Below are 18702 nucleotides of genomic sequence, written 5' to 3'. Positions count from 1 at the left end.
TGTCTTATTTTCTGTTCTAATGAACTCGACTTTTATATTAGATTCTTTAAAACAATTGTAAATTCAGAAAATTTAGTTTTTACTAATTTAAACTATTTTCTGACTACATGAGTCTCGTAATTTTCTCGTGTGAATTTAATATTTATTTATTTATACTTTTGTTCAATTCATCTCCCTTCGTTTCTAATAATCGTTTTTAAGGTTTAGTAAACTGTTCTTTATTTTATCTCCCTCCGTTTTTAATAATTCGTCTTTAAGGTTAACTAAACCGTTCTTTATTTTATCTCCCTCCGTTTTTAATAATTCATCATTGTTTTTCTAAAAATTCACTGTCTTATCAATTTTTATTTTAATGAACCAGTCGTTTAAAGACAAATTTGTTTCTGTAATTGTTCTGCTTTAAGTATTTATTACATCATCTCTTACTATGAACTTTTTTTTTTATTATTGACAAATAATCTAAACATTTGAATCGTTTAATTTCATTTCGTTAAAATAATCGTTTATTATAAATGTACTTAGAGAAATTCGAAAGTTAATTTATTTATCGTATAATTTGGTTAAATCTTTCTAGGATTCTATCTGTCAAGAAATATCGAAATTATCAAACTGTCGTATATATTTTTGCATTGTAAAAACTTTTTCTTATCAATTCTTACATACACACACATATATATATATATATATATATATATATATATATATATATATATATATATATATATATATATATATATATATATATATATATATTACAATTTAAAAGACTGTCGTCAAAAATTGTTTAGATTTTAGGCTTTTATTTTATTTCTATTATATTCCTCTAACTTTCGTAAATAACCAATAGTCATTTAATCAGTTTGTATACGCTACAATATAGCTTTATTTGTGTTAACAAAATCGTTATGAGAATAATTTGAATTTATCTAGAATATTGTTTACTTACGTTCGGTAATTTTTGCTTTATTATTGTGATGTAAAAATTTTAACTTTTGCAATTGCTGACATTTTGGAAACTTTCGTTAACCATTTTATCATTGTCCTTTTGTAAAATTTGGTAAAAATGTCATTTTTATAGTATTAATATATTTTTCAGTTATTTTCATCAAGTCGTTTGTTGTACAATCGTTATTTCGGCTTTCACTTATTTTTTAAATTTCGTTATTTTGATCCGTTTTTTATTGTAATCTACAGTAGTGTCAAAAACAATATGAAATATCTGAAGTGTTAAACCTATAAAGTTTTGTATATATAAGTTTGATGAAAACAATTCGTTCGTTTTAGGATTAAAACTATTTACATAAATATCGTTTAAATAAATCGAAAAACCTGTCTAAAATAACAGTCGAAATGATTGCTGCTTCTTTGAAAACATAAATTCGTATATTTATATTTTTAAATCAATCTTGTTTTTACTTTAGGACAAATTAATCGTTTATTATTATTTTTTATTATCGAAATAATAAATATTATTTTCGAGACATATCCCCGGTAAGAAGAGGTTGATTAAATTGAATAGAAACGTTTCAATGCCAAACCTATGTCATTTTTGAAAATTACCCTTTGAATCACAAATATCGCTCGAAGTGGATTTAAAAGGAATATAAATGTAATCAGTTTACAGAACACATAAAATAGATTCAGTTGAATTAAATCGTGTTCAGAATATAATTATTGAGAATACATAAACCAGTTTGTTTGCTTTCTTTTGTAATTAAATTAATTGCTTTACATTTTTTAAATTGAATTTTTATTAAGATTTAAAGAATAGGTACAAATTTTTAACATAAACTTTATGTTTTTACATATTAACGAATTTAAAATTAAAAACAATTATTTTCAACGAAAAGCATAACTTTAAATAATAAACAATAAATTTGCCTACATTCTAAAGATATTACGCCTACGCCTGACCGACAAAACAAAATGATATTTTATTTTTCATTTTAATAACATTTTTTTTTAAATATATACATTTAAGTCATGTAAAAATGCTAGGCTGAGAAACAATTACTATTTCAAAATTAATTTTTTTAAATTTGCTTCAATATGTTAACCTTATTTTAAAAAAGAGTCAATCTGAAAGCAAAAATTTAAAAGTAGTCTATTAACATATTACAATAGGCAGTTCGCTAACAAAATATTTTTATTTAAATAAAAACTTTTATATTTGTTACTAAAAAACAAACAACTTTAACTTTTCATTTAAAAATTTAAAAAATCCCTCATCTACGAACTGCGTGTTTATAAAATTGTTAATTAACAAATTAAAAAATTATTAATTTAGTAGTTAAATAAATTAATAAATAATATCAACTAATCTTCTAACAAAAAACTTAAAAACTAACATTTTAATGTTTACATATAATATTAAGTAATACTGATGATTCTTAAATGGCAAATTTTGGTACATTAATACTTTGAAATATAAAACGATTGAATAAAAAAAAGAAGTTAAACTTCGAAAGAAAGATACTTATGAGATTGTGACTTAGTTGAAAGCGTCAGTATCATCATCACTGACAGCTGCAATTAAATATTCTTCGTTGGCTAATAAAGAATTCATTTCATCATCGACATGATCAACTGGACACTCAGTTGGTCTGCTTGAATTTAACTCCACATTACCAGAATTTTCATCGGCAACTGTCTCATTCAATGTTCTAACTATATCAGGACCACCTGAAGTTGTAGGTCCCTCCGAATCATTTTCATCAGTTCCTAATATCGGTTTCGAAGATTTCTTTGCATATGCTTTTTGCTTTTGTTCTTTTAAAGAACTAATTTTCTTGCTAATATGCGTATGTACTTTCCCTGCTTGGATTTCTGCCTCTTCTTCAGTCAATTTTTTTTCTGTTATTAAGTAGTAAGTGTAAATATCTGAAAAATCATAATAAATTTAATATTCATTTTCATGAAACTAATTAGAAATAAGATTTAAAATGTTTGTGAGAGTCTTCATTTTAAATAATACCTCGGATAGCTAGAACAATTTTGGGGTCCAGTTGCTGTTGAGGTTTCCTACTTTGTTTATTGCGATTACTTCCCTTTCCTGTCACCGTAGTTTGGGTTAAATAATCATACCCACATAATGATACTAAAATATTTTTAGCAAACGTTGCCTGGCGAGTAGTTGGAACATGTAAGGCAAGAGCCCAAGCCTGCATGGACAAATAAATGCCTCTTCCAAGGTGAATCTGTAAAAGTGTTTATTTTTTAATTTATTGGTTTAAAATATTAAAATTACTATACCCAGAAAAAATATATAGGTATGACTCAGAGCCAACTAGACTTTCTTATTTGTTTCAAATAAATTTAATTTGAATTAAAGGAAATTTTGTTTTGTTCAATAAAAGTTTTATGTATGTTGAATAAAATTTTTATTTAAAACAAAAAATAATCTAGTTGGCTCAGGGACAAATATACTTTTATTTAACTCAAATGAATTACATTTGGTTTAAACGCTAGAGAAAAATGGATTCTTTTTAAAAAAAGAAAGTCTAAAGTAATTTTTTAAAAATTTAGATACTATTAAAAAGAGCAAAAAACTATTCGATAATGTTAAAGTCAAAAACATGTTTAATGTTATTTAAACTATTAAAAATTGCCTGTTCCGTTAAGCCGTATATTTATAAGGGTGGAACACTTGAGAAAATTTAGCCCATATAAATCCAGAACAAATAATAAATTTAAAATTCGGAATATATATTTACCTCCGATTCATCCTCTGTTATGTAACCAACTGGAGGATACTTTCCAGTGCCTTGAAATTGTCTGGGAGTCTCGACTGTTGCTTTATGTAACGCTATAGACAAGGAATAATTTTTTTACAATTTTGACTGCAAAAACTATCTTTATCTTTATTATATGTGTACGTCTTCATGAAAAGTACCCATGACACTGCTGGACTTAACAGTGGTTGGTGTTATTATTGTAATTAGTTTTTTTTATTCACGACATTGTTATTGTAAACGCATAATTTTACATATGGGACACTTTTCAGTTTCATCAGTTTTGTAATTTTCAACAATAGAAAAGAATGTGAAACACTGAGAAAATTTCAATTATCTAATATTATCAAAATGGGACCTTTTTATGCGGACGTACATAAATTAAAGTTTCGTTTTACCTAATACATTATTATGCTTTTCAATTGCAGTTTTTTGCCATTCCATATTAAGTTCTCTTAATGTTTGAAGTTCCTCTAAATATTTTTTAACTTTGTCCCCCAAAATAAACTCTCGATCAAGTGACTCTGACAAGTCTTTATTTCTTTCATCGATCTCATCTGTTAATTGTACAATTCTTTCATGTTCAGATTTTAATTGTTTTCTAAATTGTTCACAATCTGAACATATACTATTTTCTTTATCTGGTTCAATGATTTCGGATTGAAACACATTTTTCTCTTGATTCGAATTGTTTTCAGTATTATCTAATTTTGCTAGTTGCTTATTTAAAGCTGCTAGAACGTTATTGTTATCAGCCTGAAATATAAAAAAGAACTAACTGTAAGTAAAACTTTATTGAATCACTCCTGTCATATATTTATAACGAAATTATTTAAACAGAGAGAAATAGACATTGCTTGGAAATAATTAACTATACAAAACAATCGTTGAAATTTTTATAATAAACAATTTATAATTTTCATCTAAAGAACGAAATAATTATTAGCCGAAATAGAGTAGTGGCTTTTTAAAATTTTTCATAAATTCACGAATTAGGTATTCTGTCTTAAATAATTCCTTTAAAAGCAGACTTACTTTACGCTTAACAGATTTTCCAGGACGTTTGGACATTTGCGTTTCATCGTCTGTTGATTCCGCAGCTGATTGCAACGTTTTAACCGATGGCAAGCGATCTCTGTTTCCCGTTTCGTTAATATGTTTTTCCAGTTCTTCCTTAGTATCTAAAAAATATTTTTATATAAATTGATTATCCAATATTCTATCATTAGTTCAGATCGTGCATTAACAAAAGTAGAGAATATGAAAAGTATAAATATGCATAATATTATTTATTATGTATTAATTACACATATATAAATAATTGAGCCAGCCGAACTACATAATCTTATCAGTTATAATAATCGTAATCTTCAAGATTTTATATTAAATATATAAATATTAATAATAATATAAATGAAACATATAAAATGCATTAAATCTATTTTTAAATTAATAAAAAGTAAACAATTATCAATAAAATCATGGAATTATTTGATAACTTATTTAGAATTTTTCAGTTTTAAGAAATGTCAAATTTGACTAGTCGAGTAAGTTAACAGAAATTTTAGTTATATTTTGACAAATTACCAAAAAAGAATTTATTTCATAACTAAAAATTTTTAAGTTTTTCAATTTAAGAGTAATAAATTCTTAACATTTTTTAAGTGTAATGAGTACAAAATAAATAAAGAAAAAAAATAATAATTAAAATAAAACTTATAACAATAATTCATGTTTAGTAATTATAGAAATTCTTCCTATGTAATTATCGTTAACATTTTCCATTTATAATATGAATATATGAATTTATATATAGTAAATTACTAACCTGCAAATCTCCATACAATGCACTCTTGTGATTCATCTCCATCGATAAGTTTATATTTTTGATTTGGCACATGTTTATTAACATCAAATCTTTTTAAGGCACTAATATGCACAATTCGTTTTACACGAGGAGGCTTCAAAGAACAAATATAAGCGAACATCTTACAATAATTTGGAAGTAATCTCCACGTGCTGCGACTAACGATATCACCGACGAACGTTTTTTTGAAACGGTTAGAATATGCGTAGATAAATTTTCGGCGAAATCTTCTCTTTCTTTCTGGTATTGAAGGAGTAAGTGAGGAAGATATATATTCTCGAAATTTCTAGATTGTTCGATACTTCTGAAGTCAGTCGGCTCTGCATGAATAGGATTTAGTGGCATTCAGTTGCTTACAGTTTTAAAGTTTCTAACCTGCTTCGTTCAATCAACATGATCAACACGTTTGAAAAAGTTGGTAAATGCGAATATTGCTATTATTTTTTTTTAAATAATTAAGCAAAAACATACACTTTTCTTGTGGAATTTAAGTTCATTTTGTAAAGTTGGTCAACGTAAACTTAATTACTTTTAAAACTGGTAAGTAATAATAGTATTTATATAAAATACATAACCTCATATTAACGCGTGTGTAAATATTTACATTAACATAATTGAAAAATTTGAAATTTAAAGTGATAAATAATTTATAAAAACATAAAATGACTTTCGAGCATTAAAATTTTATTCTCAAACACAAATTAAAAAATTGAGAAATATAAGAATTATTTCTAATATACTTTTCATAAGAATTGAAAAATATTTTGAATTCAAATTTTTGATCAAAATAAAACAGATTATTAACGCTTATGTTATCTTTATCTTATACTGTATAATATTTTTAAGAAAAATTCTAAGAATTATGTCAAATAAAATAGAAAAATTTTTTAGATACATTATGAATTCCGAAGGTGAAAATTTTCCTTCGAATAAGCGAAGAAGGTACAAAATGATTTTGGATCCTAATTGTGATCCTGCTTTGCAGCTAAGTCAAAAAACTTTAAAAACGTGGATTGAGGCTTCTGAGAAAATAATAAATCAAATAAGATTGAGAAGTAAGTACAGTGCTAACTCTTTTTTAATATTTTCGGAGAACCTACTTAGGAATTTTTTTATTTTCAAGCTCTTCAGAAATGTAACTTTAACAAGTTTTAACAATAAGACGTTGTTTCACATAAAAATGGACGATATTTATTGTATTAATATAATTCCAAAAAACTTTGTACTGTATTTTTTTTAGAAAAATGTCAAATTTTAAAAAAATTTTGAAAACAATAGAAATTTTTCTCAACAACTACAAAAATTAATTTACTTGACAAATGATTTTTTGCAGCTCTGGAATGGACTTTAAAAGAAAACGTATATATTCTAAAAATTTTAATTTTCAATATTTTTTTAAAATTTATATGAAATTTAGTTTTGTCTTTAAAATATTAGAGCTTTTTGAAAATGAGTTCAATAATTTCCAAATTAATTTGTAAAGTAACTCCTCAATAATTTTTTTAATGCAGGTAGCCTTGAAACATGTACTAGTGAAGTACACTTGGACGAATTGTTACATAGTACAGGAATTGAAAACGAGTATAGGGAATATTCAGAAACCGATGAAGAAATAATTGACTATTACGAGGAAGCATCAGATTCTGAAGACGAACAAGATATGGATCCAAATTTGCAATCTCCAAGCACGCCAACGGCAGAAAGCTCATACACAAATACATCTATGTTTAATCAAGGAGAGGAAATCATGTTCGACAATTCTGGTACAACAGTTAATGATGTTATACAAATGATTGTTGCTTACAGTGTTCGTTTCGGTAGTACGCATCAGCAACGTGATTGGATGTTAGAAATGTTTAAAATTTGTGCTGGATCTCGCTTTGATCATATTAAATTGTCGAACTATCAGATTTCAAAAGTTTGTGATCCACCTCCAGATAAGATAGTGTACCATTTCTACTGCGATCAATGTTTACAGAAAAAAAAGTCTTAGAATCTTGTTTGAAATCAGACATTAAAAAAAAAAATTGTTTGCTCAGATTGTCAAAAAAACACACTATTGACTTTAGTAACCCCAATTACTTTTTATCTGTAGATGTAGAATATCAGTTAAAATTACTATTCCAAGAAAAAGAAGTAGCTGACTATTTACTTAAAAAATTGACGTGTGAATTAACTGAATCCTCCGACTTTGTTATTCGCGATGTTGATGATAGTATGCTGCATAAAGCATTAGTAGAGTCTGACAGTAGCTTTTTAACGTATACAATGAGTACGGATGGTGCGCCTCTCTTTAAAATGTCTAAAAGATCCTTCTGGCCATATCAATTAATTTTGAATTTTCTACCTCCTCATCTTCATTTTAAATATGTTTTATTAGCGGGCGTAATGATTGTTACCAAAGAACCAAAATCTGACCTAATGAACCTTTTTGTAAATGCGTTCAATGAACAAACCCAACATTTATGTGCGGAAGGAATAAAACTAAAGTTACATAATTATGATAAGGAATTTCTTATAAAATTTGTGCCACTATGTGTCATTGCTGATGCTCTTGCTAAGGCTATTTTACAAAATAGATTGCAATACAACGGGTATTGTTCTTGTAGCTTCTGTTACCACATTGGGCGTTATATTAAAGATGCAGGCGTTAGATTTCCTTTCTTGGATGAAGAATTGGAACTTCGAACCCATAATTCACATTTAGAAGATGTAGCTAATGTTGAGAAACTGATTCTTTCTTCTAAATTAAAGAAAAATGTTAAACCTTCTGTGCGCGGAGTAAAAGGTTTTTCTGCTTTTATTCAACAGCATATTGATATGGTTTGGGCATTCCCAATTGATTACATGCATAATGCAATTTTGGGCGTAACAGAACAAGTGTGGGTGGAGATTAATAAAAATGATCTATCGCCTAAACAACGCAAAGAAGTTGATGATCTATTGCTTCAAATACAGCCTCCGCATGATCTTCATCGAATTCCTGAAAGGATGTCGTCTAAAGGGATTTGGAAAGCGACTCACTGGAAGTCGTGGTTACTATACTATAGTATTCCAATTTTGTCTAAATTTGAATCATCAATATCAAAAGATAAGCTTGAACATTATGCGCTTTTTGTAAATTCTCTCCACACTTTATTGAAGTTAGAAATTACAGAAGAAGAATTGAAAAAATGTGAAAGAGATTTGCTTGTATTTGTGGGTAAATTTCAAATTTTTTATGGGATCGAGAAAATGACCTTTAATGTGCACATCTTATTACACCTAGTGCGTTCTGTCAGAATGACCGGTCCATTGTGGACAACATCCGCTTTTCCTTTTGAGCACAATATATTTTCTTTAAAAACATTCGTAAATGGGACTAAAAGTATTGAGCATCAAATGGCCTCAAAATCTTTAAATCGAATTGCGTATCAAGTTGCTCCGTTAAATCCATCTTTATCAAAAGAGGTTACTGAATATTGCAAAAATCTATTTTCCATAAAATCTTTTACGAAAAGTTCTGTAAAATTCGAAAATATTTCCTTTTTTGGACCAAGTCCAAAAAATAAATTTCAAACATTACATGAGTTTGACAGATGTATTCATGAAAAAAGAATTTTTTTTAGTACGACGTATTTGAAGTCAAATAAATTTAATGATACAGTAGTACAATTACATAACAAAAAAATTGTTCAAATAACACGAATTACATTAGTGCCAAATGTTGAATGTTTGTTAGAAGTAGTAGAATTGATTTTGGAACCGTTCGCGATAGGAGATGTTCAAATTAATCATATATGGAAAGTAATTAAGAACGAAGAACACACTCCTATTGCGTTATCCGAAATTGCATCAAAAGTCGTTGTATTAGATTTTGAGAAGGGTCAGCAATTTGTTTGCGTAGTTTGTAATAGTATTGAGGCACAGTAGTATTTTTACACAATTTATGATGTAATTTTTATTAACATTAAACTGCTACCTTTAATAAAAGGTAATAAAAAATACATCTCCGTGTATGATCAGAGTCTTTGATATATAAAACCTAACTAATTTTTCCTTTATGGCTTTCCAAAATTTGTGGAATTTACCTTCAAAATTATTCTGCGTATTATTTCTTTGTATTTTTAATGAGTTTATAATAATGTGTATTATTTTATTTCTTTAATTTTAGATATTAATTTTTAAAAAAATTACAATAATAAAATTTTTTTTATTGGATTAAATTTACTTCTATTTAAAAAATAAAAATATATTTGATTTATTATAAAAATATGTTTAAAGAAATAAATAATAATTTAAATTTTTTATAATAAACGGAAATGTTTGAAGTAAGTTTTTATTTGTCCACGAAAATTTTTTCTCCTTAGATTTTCCCCTATTTTCATAGTTATATTTTATTAATAAAAAATAATTTGAATTAATTTTTTAATAGAAAATACTACCATTATCAAAAATGTTGAAAAATCTTAATTTAATTTCGGTTTTTTAATTTTTGTTTTTTAAAAAAATTTAGATATTTTATACAAAATCTCAATTTTAAAGAAAATCGAAATATTAATTTTAAAAGATTTTGAAAAATTTATGATTGGAAAAAAATTTACTCTACGTTATATTAATTATATTTTATTACAAAAAAATAAGTAATTTAAATCTTTATTAGTTTAATTTTATTTAAAAATTAAATATAAGTGATACTTGTAAATATTAATTCCATTACAATTTATAACATTATATGTATTAGTCCAACAATTTAATTTCTATATTATTGACAGCATAAAACTGAATTCAACTTGCCATTTTTGTCATAGAGTATTCAAACGAATTTATTCGTTTTTAAAAATATATACGGTACAAAGTATTAGTTTGTTTCCAACATTGAGCATTTCTTTTTTAATCATTTAATTTAAACCACGACAAATTGAAAAGAATTAAAAAGGCAACACAGTTTTAGAAGAATCTGTAAGTATTAAATGGTGTAAAGTAGTCTCTTGTTTGAATCATTTGTTAGGGAATTGAACTGTGTACACTTTTATCGAAAAACAAACCAGCATTAAAATCGATTAAATTGTATACGCTTATATGCCAATAAAGGAAATCAAAATCAAAGTTTCAAAAATGACATTGGTTTGGCATAGGAAATGTTCTAAATTTCTTCATATTTGATATCACTTTAATTTAAACCAATCAACCTCTTCTTACCGGGTCGTTATAATTATTGCTGCATTTATAATCGGACTTTCTTATGGTTGAAGAAATAATTAGGTGAATTATATTTTTCTACTAATTTACTAATTGACGAAATAATGATTTGATTTAACATACTTACACTTCGGTTCCGATGTTCTGTGAAATCTATTTTTAGTTCTCCATTCGTACTTGTTTGTGTCTTTCGTTGTTGAGTTTTTAAACTGTCATTTTATAAACAAATTGTTTTAATAGTTGACTGTCGTTACTTTTTTGTGTAAAAGTGTTTACCATAATATAATTAAAAGATCATTCAAATAGATCAAAATTAACTTTTTCGTTATAACATTTAATTTTGAAAACTGTCTTTCATTATTGGCTGAATTAGTAACACTTAGGCTTATTATTTGAGCTGACTAAACTCTTACCAGTAATACCTGTTTGTTTTCCTAACGTTTTTTTTAAATTTTTTTAATGAGCGACAGTCGTCATAGACTGATGGCAGTCTTATAAAAAGTAAAGCTTTGACATTCGTAAAAATATTGTTTTTGAATTCTTGATTCTTTCAAGAGCAATCGTTTTTCTTTTTGTGACTTATATCATTTACTTGAACATTTCGTTTTGTTTAAGTTTCAAGTAATTTAAAATAATTTCTGTCACTTTAAAATACAAAGGATTTTTGTAAACTGACAGTATTCGATTTGTTTTGGTCTAAATTAATAGAATTTTAAAAACAATTAATACTTTATTCGTTATTAAATTAAAAAGAGTTTCGTCTATTTTTCATTATTTAAACCTTTTAAAACAAGAATTGTTTTTCTTCTCTTCTCGTTTTTTTTGTTTTTATAATTAGAAATAAGTTTCTCACGTCGATCAAAAAGAAAATTTATAGAATCTCATTTCGTATCATATTTAATTAATTATATTTGTTTCAGTTACACTCGTTATATTTTATTTCGCATCGTTTGTTTAGTTTACTTAAAGTTTCGTTTTTATCGCAAGTATAGAAAATTATCATACAATGACAGATACTTATTCCACTTATGAGAATTTTTTGCAATTTCAGTTCGTTTTTTTTTATTTATTGTTAAAAAGAATTTTAAGAAAATAACTGTCGTATTTAAAGTATGAAAACAAATCTATCGTCTGTAATTTATCCGCCAATAACTCGTAAAAATACACAAAAGGTTGTAGATTAATTTAGAGTTCAATTATTTATTCGTTAACAATTAAGTTAATTATTAAATTATAAAATAATTATAATTTATTGAAGCCATTATTAATTATTAAATAATTAATACTATACTGTCGTTACTAATTCGCTAATAAAAATTTATTTTAAGTTTTCTCTGAAGCGAATTCATGGAAAGATCAGTCATTTGGTTTAAAGTTATTATTAGTAATTGTCTTTTAATTTTTCGTTAACAATTCGTTTATTTATGTACTTTTTTAAAATTTATTTATTTTTTAAATTTCGTCTGAATTAAAGGAACAGTCATTATCTTAGAGTACTGGACAAATAGATTTATCTATAATTCTAAGTCGCTTTAGCTATTCATTATCGTTCATTCGTTGCTGAATCTGTAGTTTTATTTTTGTTATGCATCGTCAAGGTCATATGAAAAAGGGGTAAAATTCAGTCAATTTGAGTCAGCACTATCGTTTACATTCAAACTGTCATTTATGATTAAAAATTAACAAATATCCTTTCGTTATTGCCTGATTTTCCGCCTTTTTCGTCTCTGATTGATAGTCAATACTGTCTTTCAACTCATCGTGATCACCATCGTCTTTATTAACAATACTTTCGTTTTTTTATACATTTATATTGCATATCATTTAAATTATGAACATTCGTTTTTTAATTTTCTTTATTATTTACTGTCTTCATATAAACTTTCGTATTTATGAACATTCTTTTTTTAATTTTCCTTATTATTTACTGTCTTTATATTAACTTTCGTAAAAACACGATTTTTCGAGAGAAAAATTTCATTTCAGACGTATTTTCACTGGAAAAAAGTAGGTAGATACTCTCAAAAACTAAAAATATCGCGTCCATGGACCCTTAGCTATAAAACCCTGAAGCGACCAATTTTTTTTGCAAAATAGCGGACGCTAATATAGCGGCTAAAACTAAAGAAATGGCTCACATATGAAACATAGTGCTCCAACTTTTCCCACTGAAATCGCCTAAAACTTATTACTCGGAAGTTCTTGGGGTCGCTAATTACAAATATGATGTCAATTTTCAAAAATTCAAAATGGTGGATCCAATATGGCGGACGAGTTTTGTAAAAATTAATTGGATTCACCTAAAACTATCTTCTCGGGGGTTCTTGAGGTCGCTGATTACGAATATGACGCCAGTTTTCAAAAATTAAAAATGGCGGATCCAATATGGCGGACGAGTCATGTAAAAATTAATTGGATTCACCCGAAACTCGTTACTCTGGGGTTCTTGGAATCGCTGATTACGAATATGATGTCAGTTTTCAAAAATTCAAAATGGCAAATCCAATATGGCGGACGAGTTTTGTAAAAATTAATTGGACTTACCTGAAACTCACTACTCGGGGGTTCTTGGGGTCGCTGATTACGAATATGATGTCCGTTTTGAAAAATTTAAAATGGCGGATCAGTTTTGTAAAAAAAATTTGGATTCACCTGAAACTCTCTACTCGGGGGTTTTTTGGAGGCGCTGATTACGAATATAATGTCAGTTTTGTAAAATTTAACCCTTAAAGCGCACCCTGGGTGTGCGACACTCATATTCTAGCTTTTTAATCTAATATCTCGTTTAAATTCGTAAAAATTGAAAAAGTATCGCTATTGGACAGTACATTTTGTACATAACTTTATGTTCCGTGAGTGACATTATTCTCTGAAGTGTCTTTGTATATTTGACAACTTTATGAAGTTAACGGTGAAAAATTTCTATGTGGCTGACGCCCAGTTATCAGTTTAAGGTAATTTCAGTAGTTTAAGAAATAAATGTAAATGTAAACGGAATATCTGTTTTTGACCAAAAACATTAGTTTTTTTTGTTAAAAGGTAAAACGGACGGATTTATTTTGCATGAACTTGTTACTTTACTTCCCTAGAAAAATTTTACAAGGTACAAAAAATATTGATGCACCTGAATCGCCTAAAACTGAATGTTTACATTTACATTGACAAATTAATGAAATTGTGAGATAGAAGCAAATTTATTCAATTATTTTCTTTTAAAATGTAGTTGAAGTTCTGTTTACATTTACCCCGAGTTTTTGAATTCTCGGGGTAAATGCAAACACTTAATTATTTATTAACTAAATTGACGAAAATCAAAAATCAAAGTCAATTTTTGTTAGTGCATTAATAAGGAATAATTACATATTTTTGGTTGATTTTTAAATTTATTTTTATGCAAATGCGAGACAAAATATTGAAACAGTAAAACTTTGATTTTCAATCTTTTTTGCATTAAAAAATAACTTACACTATGGCATTGCCAATTGTTAAAATAAAATATTGGAAATACTCAGAACATCTTGTAGGTGAGCTGAGTTAAAAATATTGACGTCGTACTTATTTTTAAATTATTAAATTTAGCTGAAACATCTACTGTTTACATTTACCCCTTGTTTACATTTACCCCAAATGACCCTAAGTACGTAATTGGCTTAAAAATATTTTTTTCCATATAATATATATTTATATATATAATTAAAAATAAAAAAAAACCTTCTTCTTCAGATTCTTCTTCTTCTGTTCTTTATATTTAATAAACAAAATTGTTTTTCGTATATTCTCTGTAAAAAAAATTCACATTTTAAAAATTTTATTATATATAAGAAATAATTAATAAAACGATGATAAATAATATTACAAATACCTCGTGTGACAATTTTATAAAAAGTTTGACTTTCTTTTAATTCTAACCTAAATACTGGCATGCTTGTTGAATATACTTTTAAATATTATTTTAATGAACAACAAGAACTTACGCTTAAATCCAATGGAGAATAAACACTTATGGTAAAATAATTAAATTATATAAATTGAAAAAACTAAAATATATACTAAAAAAAACACAAAAACATTCGAATGAGAACAAAGGCAAAAAGTCGGTGTCGGCAGTTCAGTTTATTTCGAGTATGCGAAAAATACACGCGGCATGTAATCTTACATGCAATACAACGTAAATTTACGTATCCGTGGTAACTTTACAGAAAAAATATAATTTTAATTAAAAAGACAGTTAGAAACCCGACTCTTCAATGACCGACTCTACAAATTATAATTTTAATTAATATGCGAATTAGAAATCCCGACTCTTCAATGACCGACTCTACAAATTATAATTTGGATTAATATGCGAATTAGAAATCCCGAATCTTCAATGACCGACTCTACAAATTATAATTTGGATTAAAAAGACAATTTGCACTATTCTTTGAAGTCTTCTGAAGAGAAATAGAGTTTGCTGAATGAAAAATATTGATTTTCAAGGATTCTATACCAATTCTACGAAAAAGTGTTTTTTCCCTATGCATTTTACATGGGAAACTTTGAGCACTTTGAGCGACCTTAAATATTTTTTTATTTAAAAAAAAATAGGGGTATTTTTTTTCTCCATATAGAACAATCCTAAGGGGTGAGAACATTAAAATTCTTATATTATTTTTTTCTCATGTATTTTTGGACTACCCTACTCTTCAATGACCGACTATTCAAATTATAATTTAGATTAATATGAAAATTGGAAAACCTGAGTCTTCAATGACAATAAAAAAACCCGAATTTTCAATGACCGAATATACATATAACAATTTTAATTAATATGTTAATTAATATTAATAGGGTAACTGCACCAATTGCCGAGGGTGCTCCAATTGTCGAGGATAATAATTTTCTTTTTTAGATAAATAGTATAATATATAATATTTAAGAACAAAAAAAATTTCTAAATAATCTTTGTATTTTCAACTGTATATTTATATATACAAATTTTGTAGCGATTCTACTAAAATAATTATTTAATTAATATTATAATTCACTGCTGTGAAATTTACACGAATCTCCATTTTCTTAATACTTCAGGTTGATTAAAACAGATTTTTAGAAATGCAAATTAAACGTATTTATAATGACTTTTTGTGTACAAAATTATTATTATAATTTTGTACACGAACTAAATTAATTTTGTATGCATGTTTTTTTGTTAAAAAAAATATTTAATATTTTTTAAAAGCAAATCATCGGTATTTGGTTCCTTTTTTTTGACAGTTCCATTTTTCGAGGTAATGACTCGAGAATTGGTGTAGTCACTTTTTTCGCTGATGCACCATTTATCGATGGTTAAGTGTTTATTTACTAAACGTCAAACATAAATGCCAAACATTTATAGGTACAGAGAAAAAGAAAAAAAATGCTCCAAAAATTTACAACCAACAGAAAATAATCAACAAAAAAAACGAGGAAGACCGAAAAAAAATTAATAAAAAAATGCATTATTTAAAACTAAAAAATTTTGTACTATAGTTTAATTATAATTAACCATTATATTTACAGTTCGTAATAAAAGTTTATTTTATTCGTTTACAAATTTAATGTGACTTAAATTAATTTATTTTTTCAATTAATGTCTGATTAACAAAATTGATTAAATTTAATTAACTTATTTATAAAAGTTTAAGAAACAGTTAAATAATTTTCTGTCCTGTATCATCTACTATAAAAATGTTTTATATCGATATTATTAATTATTCAATTATAGTTAAATAAATATATTTGTTTTCTGGTAATGTTCTATAATATTTTTATCGAAAAAATAAATATCTACTCGATTTTCTAATATCTGTACAGGTTAATTGTTAGGTTATATTGGGTTATATGTTTAAAAATGTCATACCCTCGACAATTGGAACAGACCCTCGAGAAATTAGCACAAGACCATCGACAAATGGTGCTTTTGCTCGATTGACTTTTAAATATATTTTTTGCTTAACAATTTAGTTTATATTAAAAAAATAAATATGAATATTAAACATTATTAGATCCTTCGTCCAAATATACAAAAATCAAATTTTAAAGTGCATTTACTTCCGAGAAAAAAAATGTCAAAGTCACATGTTGCCTAAAACCCTCGACAATTGGTACAGTTACCCTATTAATCTAAATTATAATTGGTAGAGTCAGTCATTGAAGAGTCGGGTTTTCTAATTGTCATATTAATCCAAATTATAATTTGTAGAGTTGGTCATTGAAGAATCGGGATTTTTATTTATAATATTAATGGATATCGGAATTTGTAGAGTCGGTCATTGAACAGTCGGGATTTCTAATTCGCATATTAATCTAAATTATAATTTGTAGAGTCGGTCATTAAAGAGTCAGGATTTCTAATTGTCATATTAATCCAAATTTTAATTTGTAGAGGCGGTCATTAAAGAGTCGGGATTACTAATTGTCATATTAATTAAAATTATATTTTGTATAGTCCGTTTTTGAAGAGTCGGGTTTTCTGATTGTGATAGTAATCTAAATTATAATTTGTAGAGTCGGTCATTGAAGAGTCGGGTTTTCTAATTGTCATATTAATCTAAATTATAATTTGTAGAGTCGGTCATTGAAGAGTCGGGTTTCTGATTGTCTTCTTAATTAAAATTATATTTTGTAGAGTCGGTCATTGAAGAGTCGGGTTTTCTAATTGTCATATTAATCTAAATTATAATTTGTAGAGTCGGTCATTGAAGAGTCGGGATTTTTAATTGTCATATTAATCCAAATTATAATTTGTAGAGTCGGTCATTGAAGAGTCGGGATTTTTAATTATAATATTAATGGATATCGGAATTTGTAGAGTCGGGCATTAAACAGTCGATCATTGATTTTACTGTTTGTTATTTTTTATGCTTTGTACAGTTGGGTTCTGTAGAATTAGTTAATGAAAAATCAATCAGCATGTAGAGTATTATTTTGTACAGTTGGCCTTGTAGAATCGAGTATTTGTAGTATTGGAAAAGGTTGAATTGACTCCCTGCCGGTGCACTCCGAAAAAATTGTAAAAGTTATTCTAAATTCTGTAATGTATTTAATATTTCTGATATATTGAAACAAAATTTATGCTTATGCAGCTGCAGACCATGTATGTGTCGCAATGTTTACAAGTGAAACCATTTTTAATAATTTTAGCACATATCACATCAATATCACAAAAAAATTAATAAAGAACATAAAACATAGTTTCAAACCAATTCATTGACAATTTATTTCCATAAAAATGGTAAACTGACATTAAAAATATAAAAAAGAGGCAGTCCACTTATGGTTATAAACAGTGGTCCACTCATGGTGACATACTATTTCTTATGGCAGCCACCACAATTTTTTTTTATTCAAAATTATTATCACTTAATTAAACTAAAACAATCAATTTCAATGTCCAAAGTAGTAGGAAAAAAATAAGTTACATTTTAAAACTTAAATTTTACACTTCCGAATCACTTTACTTATTGTAAGAGCGACTTATTTTTTGGTTTGTTTTCTTAAAAATGTCCACTCAAGGTGACATTACTCTAGTATATGTATATTATACTATGGATGTATATGTATTTTTATGTTTTATTTATTTATATATTCGTATATGGGGATTCTCCTGAAAGTGGGCAATTTCATGTCTTTGAATTATATCTTCTAAACAACTTAACATTTAAATATTAACATTGGACAAACATATTATTTAAACATCACTTATTATACCCTTTATAAAAAACGATAATTTTTTAACACAAATTTAGTGGAAAACAACATTTAACAGCTGGAAAACAGCAATTTAATATGTCTTTACCTCTGAGTACCAAACTTTAAAGTACTATTACTTATAAAAAAAGAACTATCTTTAATTATTCAATAAATATTATGAAAGATTAACTCAAAAGCTTCAATTTTTAT

At 26.4% G+C, this 18702-nt stretch overlaps 2 protein-coding genes across 2 annotated transcripts; one reads left to right on the top strand and one right to left on the bottom strand.

Moving 5' to 3' along the window:
- Window positions 1-2228: 2228 nt before the first annotated feature.
- Window positions 2229-5719, bottom strand: LOC122498288. Its single transcript, XM_043605971.1, has 6 exons — window positions 5560-5719; window positions 4767-4912; window positions 4130-4487; window positions 3714-3805; window positions 2975-3197; window positions 2229-2880 (listed from the first exon to the last, which is right to left on the bottom strand). The coding sequence occupies exons 1-6, from the start codon at window positions 5717-5719 to the stop codon at window positions 2492-2494; spliced, it is 1368 nt and encodes a 455-aa protein (XP_043461906.1). The 3' UTR covers window positions 2229-2491.
- Window positions 5720-5999: 280 nt separating this feature from the next.
- Window positions 6000-7614, top strand: LOC122498289. Its single transcript, XM_043605972.1, has 3 exons — window positions 6000-6138; window positions 6490-6653; window positions 7110-7614. The coding sequence occupies exons 2-3, from the start codon at window positions 6497-6499 to the stop codon at window positions 7589-7591; spliced, it is 639 nt and encodes a 212-aa protein (XP_043461907.1). The 5' UTR covers window positions 6000-6138; window positions 6490-6496; the 3' UTR covers window positions 7592-7614.
- Window positions 7615-18702: the final 11088 nt, after the last annotated feature.

Source organism: Leptopilina heterotoma, unplaced genomic scaffold (genome assembly GCF_015476425.1).
Source record: "Leptopilina heterotoma isolate Lh14 unplaced genomic scaffold, ASM1547642v1 Lhet_145, whole genome shotgun sequence".
NCBI classification, from domain to species: Eukaryota; Metazoa; Arthropoda; class Insecta; order Hymenoptera; family Figitidae; genus Leptopilina; species Leptopilina heterotoma.
Note: the sequence above shows the minus strand (reverse complement) of the source record. Positions and strands in the feature narration are given on the sequence as shown.

Excerpts from the sequence above, each read along its gene's own strand:
- LOC122498289 (XM_043605972.1), top strand. The coding sequence starts at position 6,497 with ATGAATTCCGAAGGTGAAAATTTTCCTTCGAATAAGCGAAGAAGGTAC. Across the intron at positions 6,654-7,109 it reads AAATCAAATAAGATTGAGAA|GTAGCCTTGAAACATGTACT; the intron begins GTAAGTACAGTG and ends TTTTTAATGCAG.
- LOC122498288 (XM_043605971.1), bottom strand. The coding sequence starts at position 5,719 with ATGTTCGCTTATATTTGTTCTTTGAAGCCTCCTCGTGTAAAACGAATT. Across the intron at positions 4,488-4,766 it reads GAAAATCTGTTAAGCGTAAA|GCTGATAACAATAACGTTCT; the intron begins GTAAGTCTGCTT and ends TTTATATTTCAG. Across the intron at positions 2,881-2,974 it reads AATTGTTCTAGCTATCCGAG|ATATTTACACTTACTACTTA; the intron begins GTATTATTTAAA and ends ATGATTTTTCAG.